At 47.7% G+C, this 20,695-nt stretch overlaps 1 protein-coding gene across 18 annotated transcripts in view; it reads left to right on the forward strand.

The window, feature by feature from the left end:
* CACNA1C (calcium voltage-gated channel subunit alpha1 C) overlaps nucleotides 1-20,695 on the forward strand; it is a 657,076-nt gene that overhangs the window by 570,131 nt on the left and 66,250 nt on the right. For 10 of the 18 annotated variants that reach the window (XM_053662779.1, XM_053662780.1, XM_053662775.1 and 7 more), the window contains one exon: nucleotides 11,218-11,301. In XM_053662779.1, the coding sequence (XP_053518754.1) occupies nucleotides 11,218-11,301 (84 nt within the window). Of the gene's footprint in view, nucleotides 1-10,557; nucleotides 10,642-11,217; nucleotides 11,302-20,695 lie in introns of all 18 variants that reach the window. The other 8 variants (XM_053662750.1, XM_053662752.1, XM_037148601.2 and 5 more) reach the window with 2 other exon arrangements.

Below are 20,695 nucleotides of genomic sequence, written 5' to 3' on the forward strand. Positions count from 1 at the left end.
CAAACCAGCGACCTGGGTGGCCTCTATTTGACCCGTCCCCACATACAGCATCACAAACCAGCAACCTGGGTAGCCCCGCCCTGGTGAACAACTAGGGTTCCGCTCCTCATACCTAACAGGCAAAAACAGATCAAAACATGGCTCAAGAGGAACTTAGAGCCCCAGAGCCAATAAATCTAAGCGATGAAGAAACAGCCAAACCTTCAGATGCACAGTTCAAAACACTGGTGATCAGGATGCTCACAGAACTGGCTGATTTTAGAGGAACATATGAAGACTAAACTAATTGAAATAAAGGGAAATGTACAGGAAACCAATAGTAATGGAAAGGAAACTGGGACTCAAATCAAAGGAGTGGACCAGAAAGAGGAAAAAAATGACCAAACAGAAAAGGATGAAGAAAAAAGAATTCAAAAAAATAAGAAGAGGCTTAGGAACCTCCAGGACATCTTTAAACGTTCCAACATCCGAATTATAGATGCCAGAAGGGAAAGAGGAACAGCCACAAGTGGAAAACTTATTTGAACAAATAATAAAGGAGAACTTCTCCAATCTGGCAAAGGAAATAGACTTCCAGGAAATCCAGGAAGCTCAGAGAGTCCCAAAGAAGTTGGACCCAAGAAGGAGCACACCAAGGCACATCATAATTACCTTAGTGAAGATTAAAATGAAGGAGAGAATCCTAGAAGCAACAAGAGCTAAGGGGACAGTCACCTACAAAGGAGTTCCCATCAGACTGTCAGCAGATTTCTCAAAAGAGACTTTACAGGCAAGAAGGGGCTGGAAAGAAGTATTCCAAGTCATGAAAGGCAAGGACCTACATCCAAGATTGCTCTATCCAGCAAAGCTTTCATTTAGAATGGAAGGGCAGATAAAGTGCTTCTCAGATAAGATCAAATTCAAGGAGTTCATCATCACCAAGCCCTCATTATATGAAATGTTAAAGGAACTTCCCTAAGAAAAAGAATATAAAAAAGATGAACAGTGAAAGGACAGCAAACTTACAGTTATTAACAACCACACCTAAAACAAAAGCAAACTAAGAGGATAGCTAGATCAGGAGCAGAACCATAGAAATGAAGATCACATGGAGGGTTAGCAACAGGGGAGTGGGAGGAGGAGAAGGGGGGGAAGGTACAGAAAATAAGTAGCATAGATGGTAGGTAGAAAATATAGATAGGGGGGAGGGTAAGAATAGTATGGGAAATGTATAATCTAAAGAACTTGAGACAAGTGTTCGTGAACTAAAGGGGGGGTAATGGTGGGGATGGGGGGTAGGGTGGAGGGGAATGAAGGGGGAAATAGAACAACTGTGATGGCATAATCAATAAAATATATTAAAAATAAAAAATAAATCTGAAGTGATGGGTACTTTCAGGAGATGGGATAGTCACCTGATGGGCAGGCTCAGGAAAATGAAATGATAGCTTAATACAGCCTGCATGCATGCACATGTACTTATATATGTGCATATATGCACACATGCACATGGACACACATGCATTTACCATGGGAGATTTTCAAGTGTCCCAGACAAAAATTAGAGGGCTGAATTCCTTGAAACTGTTTCATATGCACTTTTTTTGTGCCATGAGAGGCATTTGGTGAAAGTTTTATGCATGCAGGCATGAATATATGAATGAGAATTAAAGGACTGGAGAACAAGGGAAAGAGATTCAGAATATTGTTAGAAAACACCATTAAGGTCATTGATGTTTTATCACTGCAGAAAGCTCTACACATTCTTGCTTTCTGCTGTAGGAGACTCCCTATTTCTGGAGGCAGCTCTGTTGGGAATGCTCCTTTGCACTGAGTTGAAGGTACTCCTCTGGTACTTCCACTCATTAGCACTACTTTTTCCACCTTGTTTTTCTATAGTTATTGAGCACCTCGATAATGATGTTGAGACATGGTACCATCTTTATAGGGCTCATGGTGTCCTATTGGAAATGACAAACAAAGAGGTTACAGAATGGAGCAAGGCCCATGCTGTGGGATGGTTACCACAGGGAGAGCTAGGAGGGAAGAGGCACTTGTTTGAGAGAAGGTGGTCAGGAAGATGCTGGTTAAAATGAGGCCTGGAGGTAGAACAGGAACCAAAGAAGAGCAATGGCTCTGAGGCAGGGGTGAGCTCAGCTTATTCTGGGCACTGAGAGCAGTGAGTGAAGAGGCGGTGTGGGTAGAGCCGGAGTGTGCAAACTCGTAGATTTGCATACTCTGTAAGGGGTGTGGACTTACTCTGACTGCACTCAGAAGCCACAGCGAGCAGGCGCCTTATGTGGGACATCATACCGTCTGACTGTGGGTTTGAACCAGCATGCCAACTGCTAGTGAAAAATGGACATTGTGGTGTTACGGGCGCAGTTAAAGCCTGCAGGTGGCAGCAGTAGATGTGGAGGGAGGTGGACAGAGTCATGACTTTATCCGGTGTTAAAGTGGATGTGAGGGTGAGGAACAAGGAAAGCTCTGGATAGTCCTTCAGCAGGACTAGCTCTTACCCATCTTCATGTTCCTCCAGACCCAACACAGTAGCACCTGCAGCATCAGACTCTTTGTAAGGGTCACCAGAATGAGAGCAAACCAAAGCTAGCTCCACAGACAGCATCCCCTGGTGGCCCCACCCACTCAGTCCTAAATGTCACTTCTGCCTCCAGCATATAAGGGTGCCCTGCAGGTTCCCAAACACCCCTAGCAGGCATTGCACCCCACACACAGAACCACAGCCTTAGGCTAAGGTAGGACTTCATTCAGCCTCTCATTCAATTTTCCTTAAACGTATTTATCCGAACTCTTAAGAAACTAGTGTCTCTCACCATAAATGAAACTCCCTCGACCCAAAAACTCAGCACTTATATGTGTCCTGTTCAAATGAGTAGGAAAGGGAAGGAGAAGGAAGGGAGGCTGTAAGGATGACAGGGAAAAACTCAGCCCACCCCTGGGCCAGCGGCTCCAGCCCTGAGTCAAGAGCTGCTTGCTGCATGGGGGCAGAGCTCCCACCTGTTTCTCAGCAGCCTAATTGGTGAGTGGGCATTACTCTGATTATTATTTATTTGTGCAGTGCCCACAGGGCACCTGTTGGAGCTGTGCATGCAGATAGGCATAAATGGGCTTTGTCATGGGGCCTCCCACCTGCTCTTGAACCCAGGGATTTGCATATTGTTATAATACTGTGACAGGTTTCTTTCTTGCCTGGTGCTTGAGAGCTTAAAAGTCACTATGAATGATACAAAATAATTATATGACTTTGCATCAAGCCTTGTGTGGGAAGGGTAGTATTAGCTATTACATTTAATTATTCAGTGTGGAAAATTACCCACAATGTATAAAGAAGCCTGGTGGGAAAGTGCACTAATTCCATCTTCATTGCTGCCACTGGGAAAGAAACTAGACTACACTGTGTCTGGGAGAGGAAAAGGGATCCCCAAAGCTGTAGAGCTGTGTGTTACTCCAACCCACCAGAACTGAGGGACGGCCAGGGCTCCTGCTGCTACTGAAAGGGAGGGAGAGGCCTTGCAGGGCACAGGAAAGCAGTCAGCCCTCAGAGTGCCGTGGCAGCCATGGAAACAGTCCCAGCCACCTGTAGGTACTGAACACTTCACTATTGGACTCAGGTAATCCTCACAAACCCTCTGTGGGTGTACACTGTGGTCGCTCCCATTTGACAGGAAGGAAGCAGAGGTTATAATCACCCACCTGCACAATTCAAGGCTCTTCTCTGGAAGTGAGGGCAGTTGCTCTTTTTGTCCACTTTGTTCACTAAAGTGGGTGCAGACTGGCTGTCATGGTTGCAGGTGGGTCATACCTGTCCCTTTGCCAAATAAGGGCTGACTCATTGGGTCAGGAAGGGCATGGAGACAATAGGATGGGACCTGCCAGGTCTGGGTTTGGCATGCTCTTCCAGAGTCTAGGTCAGCTGGACTGAGCAGGAGAGAGTTTGAGACAGGCAGACCACAGAGGGCTCCTGCAGGTCAAGCTTGTTTGTGGCTCCTCCTTGCTCTCCCACTCCCAGGGCTGCCTAGTCTCAGCCTTCCCTATCTCTTCACAGGGAACACTGTTTGTGTGAACGTATAGTTGCCTGCATACCTGCAGTATGTCTCCTGGCCCTGCCCCACCCCAGGGACATGTCCGTGCCACACGCTATCCTGGAGGAGTCCTTCACAGATCAGCTCCTGGACAGCATGAGCATAGAGCACCTGCAGTTTCCTCCGGTGCCAAGTGAGGTAGAGAATGAATCTCTTGAGGTTTCTAAAGAAGCTTAGTCAATAACCACCAGTTTTCATCTGCTCGCAGTGGGGAAGATTGCAAGCGTCAGGTCTGACCCACTCCATATGCCTGCACCTTGCACACCAGGCACCTTATAAGCACTCATGTATGTAGGTGAGATAAGTGAAGAGGTCCTTTGAAACTTTCCTGGGGATGGAAAAGCCTAATTCTAAAGTAGAATCGAAGCAGATCGTGTCCTGTTCAAAGCATACATTCCTCTAACAATTTTGAGAGCAGCCCCCATCACCACCCCCTCGGGCCCCCACTGCAACCCCTGCCTATTCCCTCACTCTGTCCCTGCTGCCCCAGGCTGTGGGTGTTGTGTGAGCCTTCAGGCTCTTCTGAATGAACACATCACACGGTGGGAGCTGACTGAGGAAGGCAGAGAGCCTCACTGGCTGCCTGGCGGCCAGTGCCTGGGAGCAGCTGTGTGCTCTAGTTATGCCTTCCCCATGAGACACCACTAATTTCCACGATTACTGTATGCCTAAATGGCATCCTAATGTAATACAATTTCTATTATCTCTGCTTGGTGTCAGTTACCATTATGTTCCATGATATTCCATGGGACTGACTCTTCACAAACACACACTAAGACATTGGCACTGCTCCATTCCCTGGTTTATGAGCCCCCCAGTCCCCAGTTCCACAGCCTGGAGCCCAGGGAAGAGCCATGTGCCCAGCACCTGGACACCGCCTCCCCACTCCCTACAAATGCCTCCTGACACAAATGCTTGCTCACCCAGGTGACCTCCCTGAGTGAGCCCCTTTCCCTGGGTCAAGTACAGCCAATTTTTGCACTCTCCCTCCCATTTTAGGCCTGGCCTCCTGCAGGCGACCTTGACCCCTTCCTCCATCTTCATAGATATCTGCTTCTTTCCCGTCTGAGTCATAGAGTCACCTCAGAGGCCCTGGGCCCACTCTGGGAGCTTTCCATCCTGCCTGGCCTGCTCTCATGGTCTCCTCTCATGATCCTCCCTCCCCTCCCCTCCGTTCCCCTTCTCCCTCCCCTTTTCCCCCTCTGCTTCTCCCCATTTCTACCATCTGTGTGGTCTTTCCTCCTTCTCCTCTCCTGCCTTCCACCTGAGTGGCCTTCCCCATCAGTACCCTTCTTATCTTCGTTCTCCTCCTGATTTCTGTAATTCCTTCACTTTCCCCACCCCTCCCTCTCAGACCTTCTTCCCACCCTCAGCTTGCTCTGTCTATTCCTGCTCTCCATCTCAATTCCAATAGCTCCACTTCTAATCTCAACTCAGGTCTCCCATACAACACTCTGGGACCCAGTGTGTCCCTGTAGGGAACAGTCTCTGGGGACAAACCCCAGACAGACTGAAAGTCCAGAGTCCACTTCCCCCTGAGGGGCCAGGTTTTCTTTGTGCTCCTTTGACTCCCCTCCTGTCTGCTGGACAGGAAGGAGGTAGGCACTGACAATAGGCATGAAGGGATAGAGAAGAGAAAAAACAAGTAATAGCAACAAAATAACTTTTGCCTCAAAATTCCTAAGAACACACAGCATAATCCCAGCATGTGGATTTTCTGATAGCTCTCCTCTTACCACCAACTTGTTCTCATGTCTGTGTTGCATATATAAAGACCCTGGTAAGGAGCACTGCTCAGGGCAGGGAGGGAGCTAAGAATCCAAATCCAAGGGCAAAGACAAGTGCCTGCCACCTCTACCACAGCAGTCCTCCTCTGCAGGACCAGAACTGGAGAACAGGCCCACTCCTCCCAGCCTCCAAGCAGAGAAGAGGAAACTGTGTCTTTCACAGCAGGAATAGTGGTTTCTGAGAATGTGGCAGTTGACTACCTAGATGAGCTTGAGCCTCAAAATTTAGCCATGGCAACTTGCACACTGTCACTAATCTCAGAATAGTACCAGCCAGATTTTAGAGTCTTAAGACAGTCACACTACTCAGTAGTAACTCAAGATGGGCAGAAAAGGCCTTAAAGACAGACGAAAGGGGAGCTCAGGATTCCAGAAACTTCAGCCCTTCTCTCCTCCTTCCACAGACACCTGAGCTTTCCCTCTGCTTCAGTCCCACCCCCAAAATTAAACCTGTGAATCCTGCTTAATCATGTGAATCCTAGTTAATCATGACAGTAGTTAACACTTAACTTAGAGCTTACTTCAACCAGGTGTAGGTCTAAGTGCCTTACAGATATCTTCATTTAGTCCTCACCATTGCCCTATAGTTATCCTACTTTATAGATGGGGAAACTGAGGCATGGAGAGGTTATGTAATTGGTTCAAGGTTACCCAGCTAGTAAGTACCAGAGCTAGGATTTAAACCCAGACACCCTACCCTGCCTCTTAATTACTACACTGCCTCTTTCAACTTAGAATAGCTCTAGTGAAGGAGGTAATCCAAAAGAGAGGAAAATCCAAAATTCTTCTACATGCTAAATGCATCACAGGATACTTTTGCAACTGTTTTTCCTTCCTGATCATGATTTGCTGAAGGTAAATCATTTTAGCATGGTCTACATGGTCTCAGTCCATGTCAACTGCTGAGTGAAGGGCCAGCGGCACTCAGGGGCATGGGTTATTCCCAGTGTGCAGGCAGATGCCAGGTGCTGCTGCTCAGCCTGGGGTGGAAGAGCATGAGACCCTCCTGAGGATGGGCAGAGGAGAGTCCCACTTCTTGAAAGGGGAAATCTACTAACTCTGCAGGGTTTAGGGACTGCCCTGAAAGCACCATGCCTTCTGGACAACCAGGCCTGCATGCTCTGAGGAGCTGGATGTGAAGAGGTTTGGTTTACCACTTCAGGGAGAGCCAGGGAAAACCTTTCCTGACCTGACATCTTCCCTACCATTTGGCACCTGTCACCAGGGAAAAAAGTAACAGTTATAAGAGAAAAAAAAAACTATCATTTTTTTATCCTCCTTCTTCCATTATACCTCCAAAACCCACATTACCCATAGTTTCCAATAAATAAGGAGGTAGGCAAAAACAGAGGTGGGGTTAGGGTGGGGAGAATTGGGGGGAAAGAGAGAACACTAAACTCTTATACTCCAGAGTATGGGAAAAAAAATAATTCTCTCAGGTCCTGCCTGCTTAGGGGTTTGGCCAGGTGTCTCCTTGGTCAACCTGTTGTCATACTGGGGACTATTGGTCTTGTTTCTGGGAGTGGGTGTGGAATGGGTGGGAGGAATGGGGTGTTGAAAGAGTAGGGGGAGGAGGCTGACCTGAAAGCTGGATCTGAACTGTCTTCACGGTCCAGTTTGAAGGATCAATGGGCTATGGGTTAGGGGGGTGAGAAAGTGGGTGTATGGGTCAGGGTTAAAGCTGCCTCTTAAAGGGATCCTGTCACCAACCCTCAAAGACATGCTTCCTCACCCCTGCATTCTGATGTGAATCTCCTCTGGGCTAGGTCCACAGGAGCCCTTGGCAATAGGAGTGCTGGCTGGTTTCTGCAGCCAGTGGAGGCCCAGGCACTGGGCCCACCACATCGCTTGCCACAGACCAGAGAAGTCAGTCAAAAGCCTCCATGAGCACAGCATGAGGCACTAATCTCTGCAGAGCCCAGCCAACCCAATGGCAGGCAGCAATGGAGAGATGGAAGAGGGGGCCATGGTCAAGGCGAAGTTGACTGTGTTGTGTTTCCTTCTGTCTGCACGTACTCCCAGAAACCCAAGGGAAAGACTGACAAGTGATGCCCAACCAAGAGGTTGACAGGGTCCCTTTAGGTCTCGGCCCCTCCACTGGTGCTCACCAGCTGATTAACCTGTGTATTAACCTTGCCTTTGCCTGTTCTCTTCCTTCCTTCCTCCCTTTCTTCCTTCCTTCCTTCCTTCCTTCCTTCCTTCCTTCCTTCCTTCCTTCCTTCCTTCCTTCCTTCCTTCCTTCATCCCTTCCTTCCTTCCTTCCTTCCTTCCTTACTTCTTTCCCCTTTTCTCCTCTTGGAGGTATTGCAGACCAAGATCAGCCTACCCATTTTTGTTTCAGGTCTCTGGTGGATGAAAGACTCCTCCTTTCTTGAGCCCTGAACCTCTCACCTTCCTACCTCTCCTCCTGCCCCCACATCTAAATCATGTTTTGTTACCATGTTTTCTAGGCTAGACACCAAATGTTCTGGACTCTGCTCTAGTTCTGGCTTCTCTCCTTTCTCTTCCTCAGCCCCTCTCCCCTTCTGAAGTAGCTCTACCCACAAAGCTGGTGTTCCTATCTTTGAGAGATATTCCCCAGTGTTTTCTAAAATCTAATTTTAAACCATATGCATATTTATAGTTCATTTGGGGTCTTTAAACTTTATCTCCCTCCATTCAAAGTCAGCCCTCTCCTTTTGCCCTGAGAATGATATCTGAGATCCTGTGAGGGAATCAGTTGTTTCCTACATGTAATATCTGATTTAAATGGAAGAGGTCTCTCTCTGCCTCAAAGACTCTAGAATATTCAGAAAATATTCTGGAAAGCCAACAAGAAAGCTACGCATTCAGACTGACCCTCACCTAACCCATGCCCTGGCCAACCTCTGCTTCCCCAGTCTGGCTGTGCAAAGTCTCTGCGATGGCACTTCTGTTTTCTTTTGACAGAAATGCCTGGGAACTGAGAGACCCCTTTCCCTGTGACCTGACCTCCCACAGTAAGAATAACAGCCCTAGGACAATGTGTCTTGCGATACCTCTGGAAAGAGGGCATGGCTGGGAAGTAGGGAAGTTAAGGGAGCTGGATAGAGCCAGGAGGAAATGGAAGACACAGACCCTTGGCTCTTGTGAGTAAAAATTAAAAATGGAGAGTTGGCAGCCTTCTAGACAACTGGGGAGAGAGTTCTGGGAAAGTCTCAGGTGCTTTCGTCCCCACTCACTGACTTTGAGAATTCCATCTCCTGGAGCTCAGCTAGTGGCTCAGAGAAAAGAAAAATTGTGGTCCTGCTGAGCAAATGTGCTCAGAATAGGACAATTCAGTTCTGTCCCCTTTTCAGACATTTCTTAAAAAGTAAAAGCAGAAAATGTCCTTTTTTTTTTTTAAAGAGAGATGTCTTTAGTACTAGGTCCTTTCCACCCCACCCACAGACAACACAGCTGTCTAGTTCCCAAGGCTTCCTAAACTGTGAGCACATGTCCATGTGGTCAGAGCACTGCATTCTAGACTCCCACACCTCTCAGAGAGGAAGATGACTCACTCGTGGTACAGAGTCCACCACCCAGATGCCTGGAATCCTCTAGGGAATTTGGGATGCCCTATCCTTGGTTGACCAGTTGTCCAAGTACCTCAAAAATGTCTTTCGAAAATACTTATCTCTTCTCTTTTCTAAATACAGTGGGAAACAAAAAAGTTTTGTGCACATAGGGTAAAGCGGTGTCATCAGGACACTGTCCTTCCTATTCTGTGCCAGAATCTTTCCTCCATGGTACTCCTTCCCAAGAAGCCTATGTCTGCATCCATACCCTCTACCCAGAATACCCATATCAATCTAGTCCCCAGGAAGGGCTCTGATGACTTTATTCATTTTGGTGGCACCCGTAGGGTTCAGTGGAACCCTACATCAGAATGACAGTGTTGGGAAAGGAGCCTGGGGCACGTGCTTCGGAAACACCCTAAGAGCATTGTCTAGGGACATGTCCTACACTATCAAACTATGAGATCAACCTGGACTCTGTGTCCTTTCAGTAGGAAAGACTTTGCCAGGACAGAGCTGTCCCTGAAAATATTGGGCATGTCCAGTGCTGGAACAAGGTGACCCTCATTCTATATGCATAATGTCCAACTTTTTATAGATATTGTTTCAATGATGTGGTCCCCTTGTTTCTGCGGAAACCAGGTGACCTGGCCAGTCTTTTGGACCACACTGATTACTTCTCTTTAGTTCCCAGATCACCCACAGGACCATAACCTATTGTCCTCTAAAGGGCCATCCAGCTGTGTTCCCTCCCTCCCTTTAGACAGGCCTTTGGATGAAGAGAACTGGAGGCATAGGAAATGCCAAATGTGAACTGAAAAGAGAGTCTAGCCACATTTCTGCACCACTGTAGCTTGTACTACCAGCCCTCCATACCCACCCTTGCCTTGCTGGGAAGTATTTAGAAAGAGCTTCTGTGCATGAGGGTGGTAAAGTGGGGTGGATCTGGAGGAAGGGGTGCCATGTGGCCACAGAAAGGCAGGGCAGGAGGACTGGACTAGTCGCCTCCTTCTTTCCTGGGCTTCTGGGCTCTTGGTCACAGAGAGGGCGTTGGAACTCCAGCAGCAACACCGAGGTACCCAGACGGTGATTCTGATGGTGATTGTTGCTCTGTTCTTGTCTATCTAATATTCCTTTTTAATCCCCATCCTGCCTGCCCCCCCCCTTATGTAGGGTTACTTTAGTGATCCCTGGAATGTTTTTGACTTCCTCATCGTAATTGGCAGCATAATTGACGTCATTCTCAGTGAAACTAATGTGAGTATGACTCTGCCCTCCCCAGGAAACCTCCTTCCTTCTTCCTCTACCTCCTCTGTTTCCTTCTCACACTCTCTCTCTTTATCTCCTTTTATTTATTTATTTTATTTCCTATTTTTACCCGCCTCCAGTCATGCTTTTTATTGAACCTGCCGTCGTCCTGTGAGGGAAAAAAAGTGGGAGCTTCTCCTTCTTTTTTTCCACTTGTCCCAGCTCGGCCCTCTGTGCTGGGCCCAGGAGCTCGGAGCCGAGTGGAGAGAGCAGGTGGTGGGAGGCCGCTGGCTCCCCTCCCAGGGTGGCCACAGCCCAGCATAACCTTTGAACTAACCCAGCTTTTGTCAGGCCTCTCCACCCTGCGAAAACCAGGTTACCCAGGTTTGAGCCACCAGGACTATAGAGTGGTAAGAGAGTATTTAATATGCCCACGTAACCTCTTTCTTTTCTCATTTTTTCTCTTCTCTCCTTTCTTTCATGCTTTTTTTTTTTCATTTTTCCTCTTCCATTTTATTTTGTTTTTCTCCTTTGTTGGTTTTTTTTTCTCTTCTCTCCTTTCCTCGGCTTCTCTGCCCCATGCAGCACTATTTCTGTGATGCATGGAATACGTTTGACGCCTTGATTGTTGTGGGTAGCATTGTTGATATAGCAATCACCGAGGTAAACGTAAGTACATGGCGTCTGGACCTGACAGTCCGTGCCTGCTCTAACACTCATTGTCTTTCCCTGGTTTGTTGTTTTTGTCATTATATTTTCTCCTCCCTACCTCCTTATTTTCATGTAGTTGTTTTTAATTTGTTTGTTTAAATTGGTTTAAAAGAGTTTCTTCTTATTGCTTTATTTTGAAAACTTTCCTATTCTTTTTTTTTTAACTTTGGAACCAGTTAGGCCTCTTTTTCCTTTAAGTTTTGATTGCTGCATCTTTTTCTCTCTCCCTTTACAATCAGCCTGGCATGACTCACACTGTATAGGAGGATGCAGCTATGAGGACCATGGAGTGAGAAAACCAAGGAACATTTACAACATCTGGGCAGCTGCCTGGGTGGGGACCGAAACCTCTTCTCACTGCACCTCACCTCCAGACCACTGCCCCTGCCCCTCTTGCCTTTCTGCCCACAGCATTTTGGAAAGGAGCTCTCTCCAACTGGGACCCTGGAGTGAAGGCTCCGTCTCTGCCTGCACTATCAGCCCCAGGCCCTGCCTGTTACAGTCACGTTGAAAGGGCTTCACTGATTTAACATCAGCCACCCATGCAAGCAGCCCAGACCCCCCAGGTTCATTTGGGAGAGAAGAAAAGAACCAGTTGTGTTCAGACTCCTGCTTTCAGTCCTTTTCTCGGAGTGGCCAGAGACCCAGGTGGCTGGGTGACCCACGGAGAGAGAGTTTCTCTGAGGTCATTTTGCCCCTCTTGCTGGGGCAGCAGCACCTCACTCCCTCCCTCCCAGAGAACTGACTTTTGCACCTCCTGGTTCTCTCCCACTCCCACTCTCTTCACACCCTGCCCTGGCTCCCTGGCCTCAGGCAGAACCCTAGCCCCTGCTCTCTGCTCCAAGGCCTGCCTTTCCCCAAGAGCTGCCTCCTCCTATACAGTTCCTACCAGTTCCTGCACATGTCTTTTTGTTACCTGGCATGTTTAAACCTTCTCTCTTTATCTATAGGCAAGCCCTCTGCAGTTAGTCTTTAACATGTGTTAATTTTATTATCATAATTTTTCCTTGGTTAAGAGACTTGGTAATATTTGTACAAACCTTTGATGTGCTGAACCTGAATAACAGCACAGAGCAGATGCTGTACAGTTTCGATCAAAGATGTTTAAGACTACCCTACCAACTGCCACCTTCTGTCTCCCCACTGATCCCACTATCCCTTCTCCACTCCATATTTCACTTCCGATTAGTTGAATTGACACGTTATTTTATCTTCCTAATTCCCCTGATTAAAAGCCCCTGTCTGCTCCCCTCTCAGCAGATGGACATTGGAGGAGGCTGTCACACTCCTCATACCCTCCCTTAGCCTCTTGCACCCTTGCTGCTCACCCTGTAGCTCCAGATTGGGTTGCCCCTCTGTCTCCCAGGTCCCCGGAGCTCACAGTGTGTGTGCATGTGTGTGTGTGCACTTGCTCTTGACTTCTTCCAGTAAATGGTAGATTATTTAAAAAAAAAACAACAAAAAACATTGGTCCTCCTACATATGCTTTGTGCCTCCCTTCCCTCACACTCTGCTCTACCATTCCTGAGCACACTCCCGGTTTTACAGTCTGGATAAGCCCTAAATCATTTCTCAGGTGCTGTTCGGGGCCCTGAGTTGCAGGTGTGTATGTAAAGGCCAGTGCACTTGTACTCGGAGCTGGCACTGTGCAGTGCTCTGAACCGAGGGCATACTCGAGAGGAGGAACAGGGAAGAGGGAGCAGCAGTAGGCCCTGCCCTCTGAGGCTATAGTTTTTCAGACAGCAGTGTAGGTCCTTATGAAACCTATGCCAGGGACTTGGAGCCTGATAGATAGCAGGAAAATGCAGGAAGGTGACAGCAAGCTGTTCCCCTGCATGCAGAGGGGACCCTCCGCCCTTCCGGGGGTTCCTCTGGGGTTCTCACTGTCAGCAAAGCCCATATCAACACTAGACATGCCATTTTTCCCCTACACTCTTGGTGTTTTTAAAGGAAAACAAAGACAAATCAAAAGAAACTTCTTAGGGTTTACAGTTTCTACAGAAAAAAATGACTATGTTGGGAGCCAAGAGGGAGGGTGCAAGACAGGAGAAGAGCAGAACGCCATCGTGCAGACCCTTCCACTTGTGCCTGGTTTTCTGTTGGCAGCTCACCCTTGCATTCATGTCATGTCACTCTAAACTGCGCTGTGGGTTTAACAGGCAAGAATGAACCTCCCCAGTTTGCTGATGCTAAAGATGCTAGTGGAGAGATTAAGTGCCCTTTGGAGCGCACAGCTGGAGTACAGACCTCCTGGGGTTCCCCCTCACTTCACTTGGCCCTGGGATGCAGCTCCCCATTCTCTCTAACATGCAATGCCCTTTGATAAGCAGCAACATCTCACACACCCCACCTTCTGTACCTCCAGCAGCCAGGATTTGTTCAGCCCTTATGTTCTGTAATTTATATTTTAAATAACTATAAGTTTTTTAATATTCTAAACAAAAAAAATAATTTATCAGCCCTTCCTTGGACTTCTGAAGCACCTGTAACACCCCCATCTTCTCTCTACCCCACAGTGAGGTGCTCTTCACTCCTCTTGATTGAAGAGCTGGTAAAAAGTCATACTGAAGGGCTGTCTGGAGATTAAATGGGGACAGTATGTGTGAAGAGCAGTGAGGGAAGGTGTCTGGAGACCGGGCACTCATTTCCCTCCTCACAATTAATGGCTTGTGAACCAGAAGAACAAATATGATATCCCCCAAGGCAGGAAGGTAGTGTGGGAGAGGAAAAGAGGACTAGACATGAAGTCAAGGCAGGCAAGTTTCTGAGTTTTGCTGCTGCTTCTTCCTGTAAAAGAAGACAGTTTCCTCATCTGTCAAAGGAATGTGATGATATTTATAGCACTGTGTTTTGAAGCTCAAGTAAGAGCATCTGTTTTAAAATTCTATGTAAACTGTAAGTGCTATTGAATGGGAGAGACTGTGGTACCCCAAATTTCCCCCCAGTCCCTGCTAGAATAGCTAGGAGGGCCTGGTCTCTGGCCAATTATATTTCATTATAACTGACTACTCACAGACACTGGACCCTTGTTTCCCATATGGTTAGACTCTTAAAGGTGGTTAACAGGTATGGCCAACACAGAGCAAGCACAGGTTACTGACCATCACCCATAACCCCAGTCTCAATAGGCCTGTTTGACAAGCACAGTTCTGATGTAACCCTGCACTCAGAGAGCTGCCAACATTGGGGATGACAAATTAGTCTCAGAGGTAGCTCTATCTATCTGTATGGTTCTGCCTGCAGGCCACTGCAGCTTATGAGTCTGGACACTTCCTGGTGCAAGGAACTTTATAGCTCCAGGGACTTTTTCCTGGGTGCTGCTAAGGCCTTCCCAGAATCCTCTAGTCTTAATGTTCTCACAAGACAGTCATTCCCAGACCTATGTTCTATCTGGCCGGAATCTATACTTTTAGCCTCAGAGGAATCCATGAGGGACTTTTACCTGTAACTCATCATCTTTGACTTGTTTAGGCCTACAGAAATCAACACTCATTACCCTCACTCAATAGCCCTGTTCATCCTAACTGCCCTTCAACTGTTCCTCACATTTAAACTCACCTCCCTTAGACACCTCCTTCCTCCTTGCCTTTACCAGGCTATGGCACCTCTGCCTCTGGGAAATGGATTTCCCCATCTCCAGGAACCATCATTCATTCATTCCACTGTATGTATCATCTCCCCTCCTGTGTGTCAGGTATGATATTAGGCACCTGGAATACATCAGTCCACAATACATCAGTCCCTTCCTCCTGAGCTGCCTTTCTAGGGTCAGAGGAATAATAAGACAATGAGTATTGCAATGAGCACAGAAAATAAGGCAATCACACAGTGTGTGAAAAACTGCTAAGCACTTTGAAAAAGGAAAAATGTCAAGTAAGGGGGATCAGAGGTGCTAACGAGCAGCAAAGGAAAGTGCTGTTTCAAATAAGATGGAAGTGAGTAAATTACTCATGCAGACATCTGGGAGGGAAGCTTCTCTAGCAGAAGGAGCAGGTGGAGAAGGAGTGGGGAGGGGATCAGAGAATGAGACTAGATTTTGGTTTTTATGCTGAGCAAGAAGGGGAGACACCAGTGCCTTTAAGAAGAGATGTCTCATAATCCGACTTACATTTTTCAAGGGTGGCTTTGCTGTATGTGGGAGTTGGGGTGGAAACCAGAACAGCGTGTAGAAGATGGATGTGGTAGCCCAGAGGGAGGAGATTGGAGCTACAACAAAGCAGAGTGGTAGAAGTGGTGAAAATGGTCAGATTCTCAGTCTGTTTTGGAAACAGAACAGTATCTCCTGATAGACTGGATATGGGAGCGGGAGGAAGAGGTGGCCAGGATGGCTGTGAGGTTTGAGCCTAAGCATGGGAGGATGGAGTTGGTGTGAACCAGGAAAGACAGGAGGTGGAGCACATTTGCATGAGGAGCTCAGTTGGGATGTGCCTATTTCACTTCCCAGTGGGGATGGCAAGTAGGCAGTTGGCGCACCGTCTGAGGTTGGGGCATGGAGTTGCCAGCATATAGATAATATTCAAAGCCATGACAGTTGTGAAGAGCACCCAGGGGGAGAGAAAGATAGGAGAGAGCCAGAAACTGAGTGGGATGGGGCCTCAAGCATGAAGTGGGGGGACCCTGTGTGCTCAGAGCCAGTCTGTGGTTCAGTTGCTGTTCACACTGGAGGAATGCCCCCGAACCACTGCCGATACAACTAGAGGGCAGTCATAAGTCCCCCACCTTGCATAGCTGTGCTGCATTCTGCTTCCACTGTCCTTCTCCTCCCTGAGGCACTGCCTAGCTCTCAGCTGGAGGCTTCCCTGCTTCTGTGTCCCCTGGGAGGGAGACAGAAACATCTGGTCACTCTAAGGAAGGCTTCTGGTCTTCCTTTATTTCTTGGGTCTGAAATTATATTTTCCAAAGAAAACCCAGAGGCATATCCTGTGATTGTTAATGGCTTTCTTGTAGCATCAGAAACTGCTTCCCCAAATCCCAAGTTGGAATCAATTTGGGTGTTCAGTCAACAGCCTTACCCCAATACTCTTCTTTATCATTCTGTATTTTAAAGTCTGTTGCACCATAGATAGGCTGAGAGGTCTGGGTTCTTGCATTATATATACAGAGAAATACTCCCAAATTGCAAATTAAGAAGCCTGTGTTCTGTTTCTCGTTCTGGCACTGTTAAGCCATGTAACTTAGAACAAATAAACCCGTTCTGTGGACCTCAACTTCCTTGAATACAAATGGAGTTGGGGGGCAGGTAGTGATGGTCTCACAGGGCCTTTTCGACTCTAGCACTCCTTGGTTCTGAGTGGCGCATTTTCTGGTTGTGAGGCGGATTCCAGATCTAAGGTGGAGTTCCTTTCATAAAGCTCCCAAGGCTTTGGGATGGCTCATGTGGAAATCCTCCTGAGAGAAGGCCCTGGAGGGACCTTCAGGTTGAGGAACAGGACCGAGATGGTGGTGTAAAGCACAGAGAGCTCCTGGGAAGGTTCAGAAGGAGGAAAAGCTGAAGCTTTTGCATAGGAGCCAAAGCGCTAGTCCACAGATGTGAGCAGAGCAGGAGAATAATAATGATCCTGTCTGCGACCTGAGCTGATTAGCACAAGGTGGGGCAGGGAGCAGGAAGGGGAGGAGGGGAAGAGGAGAATGAGGGCTGCTCTTTGCTAAGCATGTTTCAGGCATCCTACTAGGACATCACACACACGATGGTCAGAGTAACTCTGCAAAGTGCTTATTGCCCGCAGGAGGAAACCAAGACTTAACGCAGGATGGACAGTTTGCCTGTAGCTAATGGTTGGCAAGACTAGGATTCAAATCTATTTCTGTGGAAGAATTGAGTCTTGTGTTTCCACAGAGCCCACTGGCTAACTCCCTGGGCCAGGCTGGCCTGCACACGGCATCACCAAAGGGTCCCTGCAATTCACATGTCCTCATTCAGTGCACTCCCAGCAACGTGGCCTGGGGCCTAACTTCTCTACACCTAATGGGGCTGCCAGTGCCTGACCAAGGGCATCTAGGCTGCCCTGGGAATGTTCAGACCAAAAGCAATGCACACTCTGGGCTCAACGGCCTAGTTAATGGGGCCATGAAAAAAAAGGCAAGGCGAGTATCAAGTGGGCCCACCTGACATCTGGAACTTGAGAGGAAAACAAGGAATGCAGGTGGGAGAGACACAAGAGCAATGATGAGAGGGGGATGGGGCTCAGCTTCAGGGACTGCCCAGCAGGGTACATGCACATGGAGGTCTCCAGGTGCTGGACCCAAAGCCTACTAACCCAGGCTCCTGAAGCCAGTGGTACCTTTCCACCACAGACTCACAGGCAGAGCTCCCAAATAACTGTCCCTTACTGGTTTCCCATACAAATAATAAAGCAAGCTTGGCTCCTGCTCTGACTTCGGGACCTGGAATGACAGGAAAAGCAGTCATTCTGAGTCACAGAGGGTTTGCTACCCTTCAGGGCTGAGTCAGAGAGCTCAGCCGGCACACTCCAGCCCTCTCTCCCTGTGTCAACCCATGACACCTATGCCAGCCCTCAGCCTAGCTCTCTTGGTCTGCCTTCTCCTGTCCCTGCCATAGCAGAGGGGCCAGAACAGCTCAAGAAAGGCAAGGCCAAATGCCCCACCAAGAGTTGTGCTGAGAGGTAAAAGAAGAAAGTGGATTCATCTAAAAATGTTAGAATGGATGCACCTCTGGAGACCATCTGGCCCATGCACATCCCATGGCTCCTATGAGCACACACCGAATACCTGCTGGGTCACAGCCCAGGAGCACCAGTTTCACAGACAGGGACACTGCAGGTAGAGGCAGGGGACACCTCGCTCATTGTCACAGCTCTCTAACAGCAAGGCCAAGTCAGAACTTGGCCTGACTCTCACGATTAGTGCAGGCACAAATGGTGACATTGCCAGACATTGTCTAAATGATAATGGTCATTGTACCCTGGGCAATTCTAAGGTAAATTAAAGTAAGGTTGGTGGTGTCAGTCCAAAGTGGGTGGGGCAGACTGGACTCTTGGAATCTCCCTACACTTCCATTTCTCTTTGCTGGACCCTTCCTTCTTTTTTCTTTTTAAAAAAGATTTTATTTATTTATTTCTAGAGAGGGGGGAAGGGAGGGAGAAAGAAGGAGAGAAACATCAATGTGAGAGAGAAACATTGATCAGTTGCCTCTCATATGCATTCCAACTGGGATGGAACCCACAACCCACAGAGCCACACCAGTCACGGCAGATCCCTCCTTCTGTTGTTCATGGAGCTCCCTATCAGCTTCCTCACTCCCACCTGCCACAACAAAACCAACACAACCAAGGTCCTGTTTCCAATACACTAAGTCATACTAAGGTGTAGTGATTAATCTGCTACCCTTCCAAAAAGAAATGTCACCTTAAAGAGGAAAGGGAATGCTCAGCCTAAAGATTGACTATCTAGTGTGTCTAATATGACTTTCAGGAACATGACCCCCAAATGAGGACGATACTCCCCAGCCTTCAGTTGTTTTACACAGGCAGTTTTCTCCTCTGCTTGGAAGTAAAGCTGGCCCTCGAGAGATGTAGCAGAGTGCCACTCATTCCCTACAAGGAGACAGCACATGATCATTGGCAGGCAGTCCAACTGGACATGGAAGGACCATTTTAAAGGCCCAAAGGCCTCTGGAGGGTGAGGCTCTCTGTGTGGGCAGAGACAAAGGGTCACTGTGAGGTCAGACATGGTAGAATGAACAGGCCTGATACAGCAGCCCCATCCAAGCAAGTTCTCCTAAAGCTGGAGCCTTGAGACATGTCCCACAGGCTTGACCTGAAAGGCTCAGGGAAGCCCGATTTTCTGTGGACATCCCAGTTTGGATTCTTTGTTCAGCTGTGTTAGATCTTCCGACCATTATGGCCCACCAAGACTCCCCTTGCCCTGCACCTTCTAATGAAGACTCTTTGCTTTTGTCTTCCTCTAATTTCCTTTCCTTTCCTTCTTTATTCTCATCTTCTCTATCCACATACAACCCTCTCCTTGTACCTAAAATAGAAGAGTGGAAGGATGCTGTCACAACACACTCCTTGGTTTGACCAGACAGCCATCTGGGGCCAGCCAGTGTCTGTTACTTTAATTCTCACAGGCTGAGCAAGCTCTGGTTGCTATGTTTGCCAGAAAGCTTTTAAAGCAAAGGGGCCTAGAATATTCCATGACCTAGGAGAGAAGGTGAGGGAGCTACATCTCAGGCAGGCTCAGAAAGGCCCCCAAGTGCCCCCCAAAGCATTGCCATTTACTCTTCATGTCTGTGCCCCACCCTGCTTTCATTTTTTTCCTTTTTGAATCTGTTTCTCTCTCTTAACTCTTGTTCTCTGTTTTTCTGCATTCTCTCTCTCCCTCCCTCCCTCTCAGAATTCTTTCATGTCAATAGCACTACTGACAGCTGATTTCATCCATTTATTCTTTATGGAAATTTTTGTTTGTTTGTTTGACACTGGCTGTCCTTCCCAAGGGAAAATAAAACCACCCTGGAAATTTGGTAATCAGTCTTGTTTAGCATGAGTATCTGGCATGTAACAGCACCTGGGGAGACATCAGGCTGCAGGTGGATAACAGTGACACCTGCAGCTTAAGTTGCTTCCAGCCACAGGAACTGGCCTCTAGGCAGCTAATACTACAGGCTGATCACCACTGTCCCCTCTCCACAATGCAGCCCACAGAGACAGAAGAGTATGTTTTGTACCTCTCCTCTAGCCCTGCTAGGGCCAAAGCTCCCTTCAGGGTATGCTCTGAAATGGAGTTTCATCTGGGTACCTGTAGCCGCAAAGATATAAGAGGGCTCATCTTCTGCTGGCTAGAATTTTTCCTTGGAGACACAGATGCCAGCTAGTGGGTTTGCAACGTGGTAGACATAGAGTTGGGGTGCTGTTCTTTCCACTCCCTACCTTGTCTTCTTTGGGCTTCTCTTCATTTGTTCCCTGTGCTTTTCTGTCCAGCATTTTTGTCCCCCCTCGTGACTCCTCTGTCTTCCTCTTCTCACTACTCCTCCTCCTCAGATCCATTTACCTCTTCATTCATTCCAGACCAGAATGGAAATTCTGCTTAAGAATGACTTCCAAGGGCACATCTTTTCTTCATTTGCCCTTATATCTAAAAGCCATTGACACCTACCCTCAACATTTCTGTATCCCAGTTGACTTGTGCTTATTTAAACTTTGTCTCTCCCTTAGCAAGGAAACTCTTAATTTGACTTTGGACAGTTGCAGTTTAAACATATTTTGCTTTGGCCTGCTGAAAATGCCTTTCCCTGCTGCCATCTCTAGTGGCTCTAAGATGCAGCATCTCCCAACACCTTCAGACCTATAGGCCACACTAGTTCCTGGGTGTTCTTTTTCTCCTGGTTGAAAGA

The sequence above is a fragment of the Artibeus jamaicensis genome, unplaced genomic scaffold (assembly GCF_021234435.1).
Source record: "Artibeus jamaicensis isolate MK-2021 breed Jamaican fruit bat unplaced genomic scaffold, CSHL_Jam_final contig_1028, whole genome shotgun sequence".
NCBI classification, from domain to species: Eukaryota; Metazoa; Chordata; class Mammalia; order Chiroptera; family Phyllostomidae; genus Artibeus; species Artibeus jamaicensis.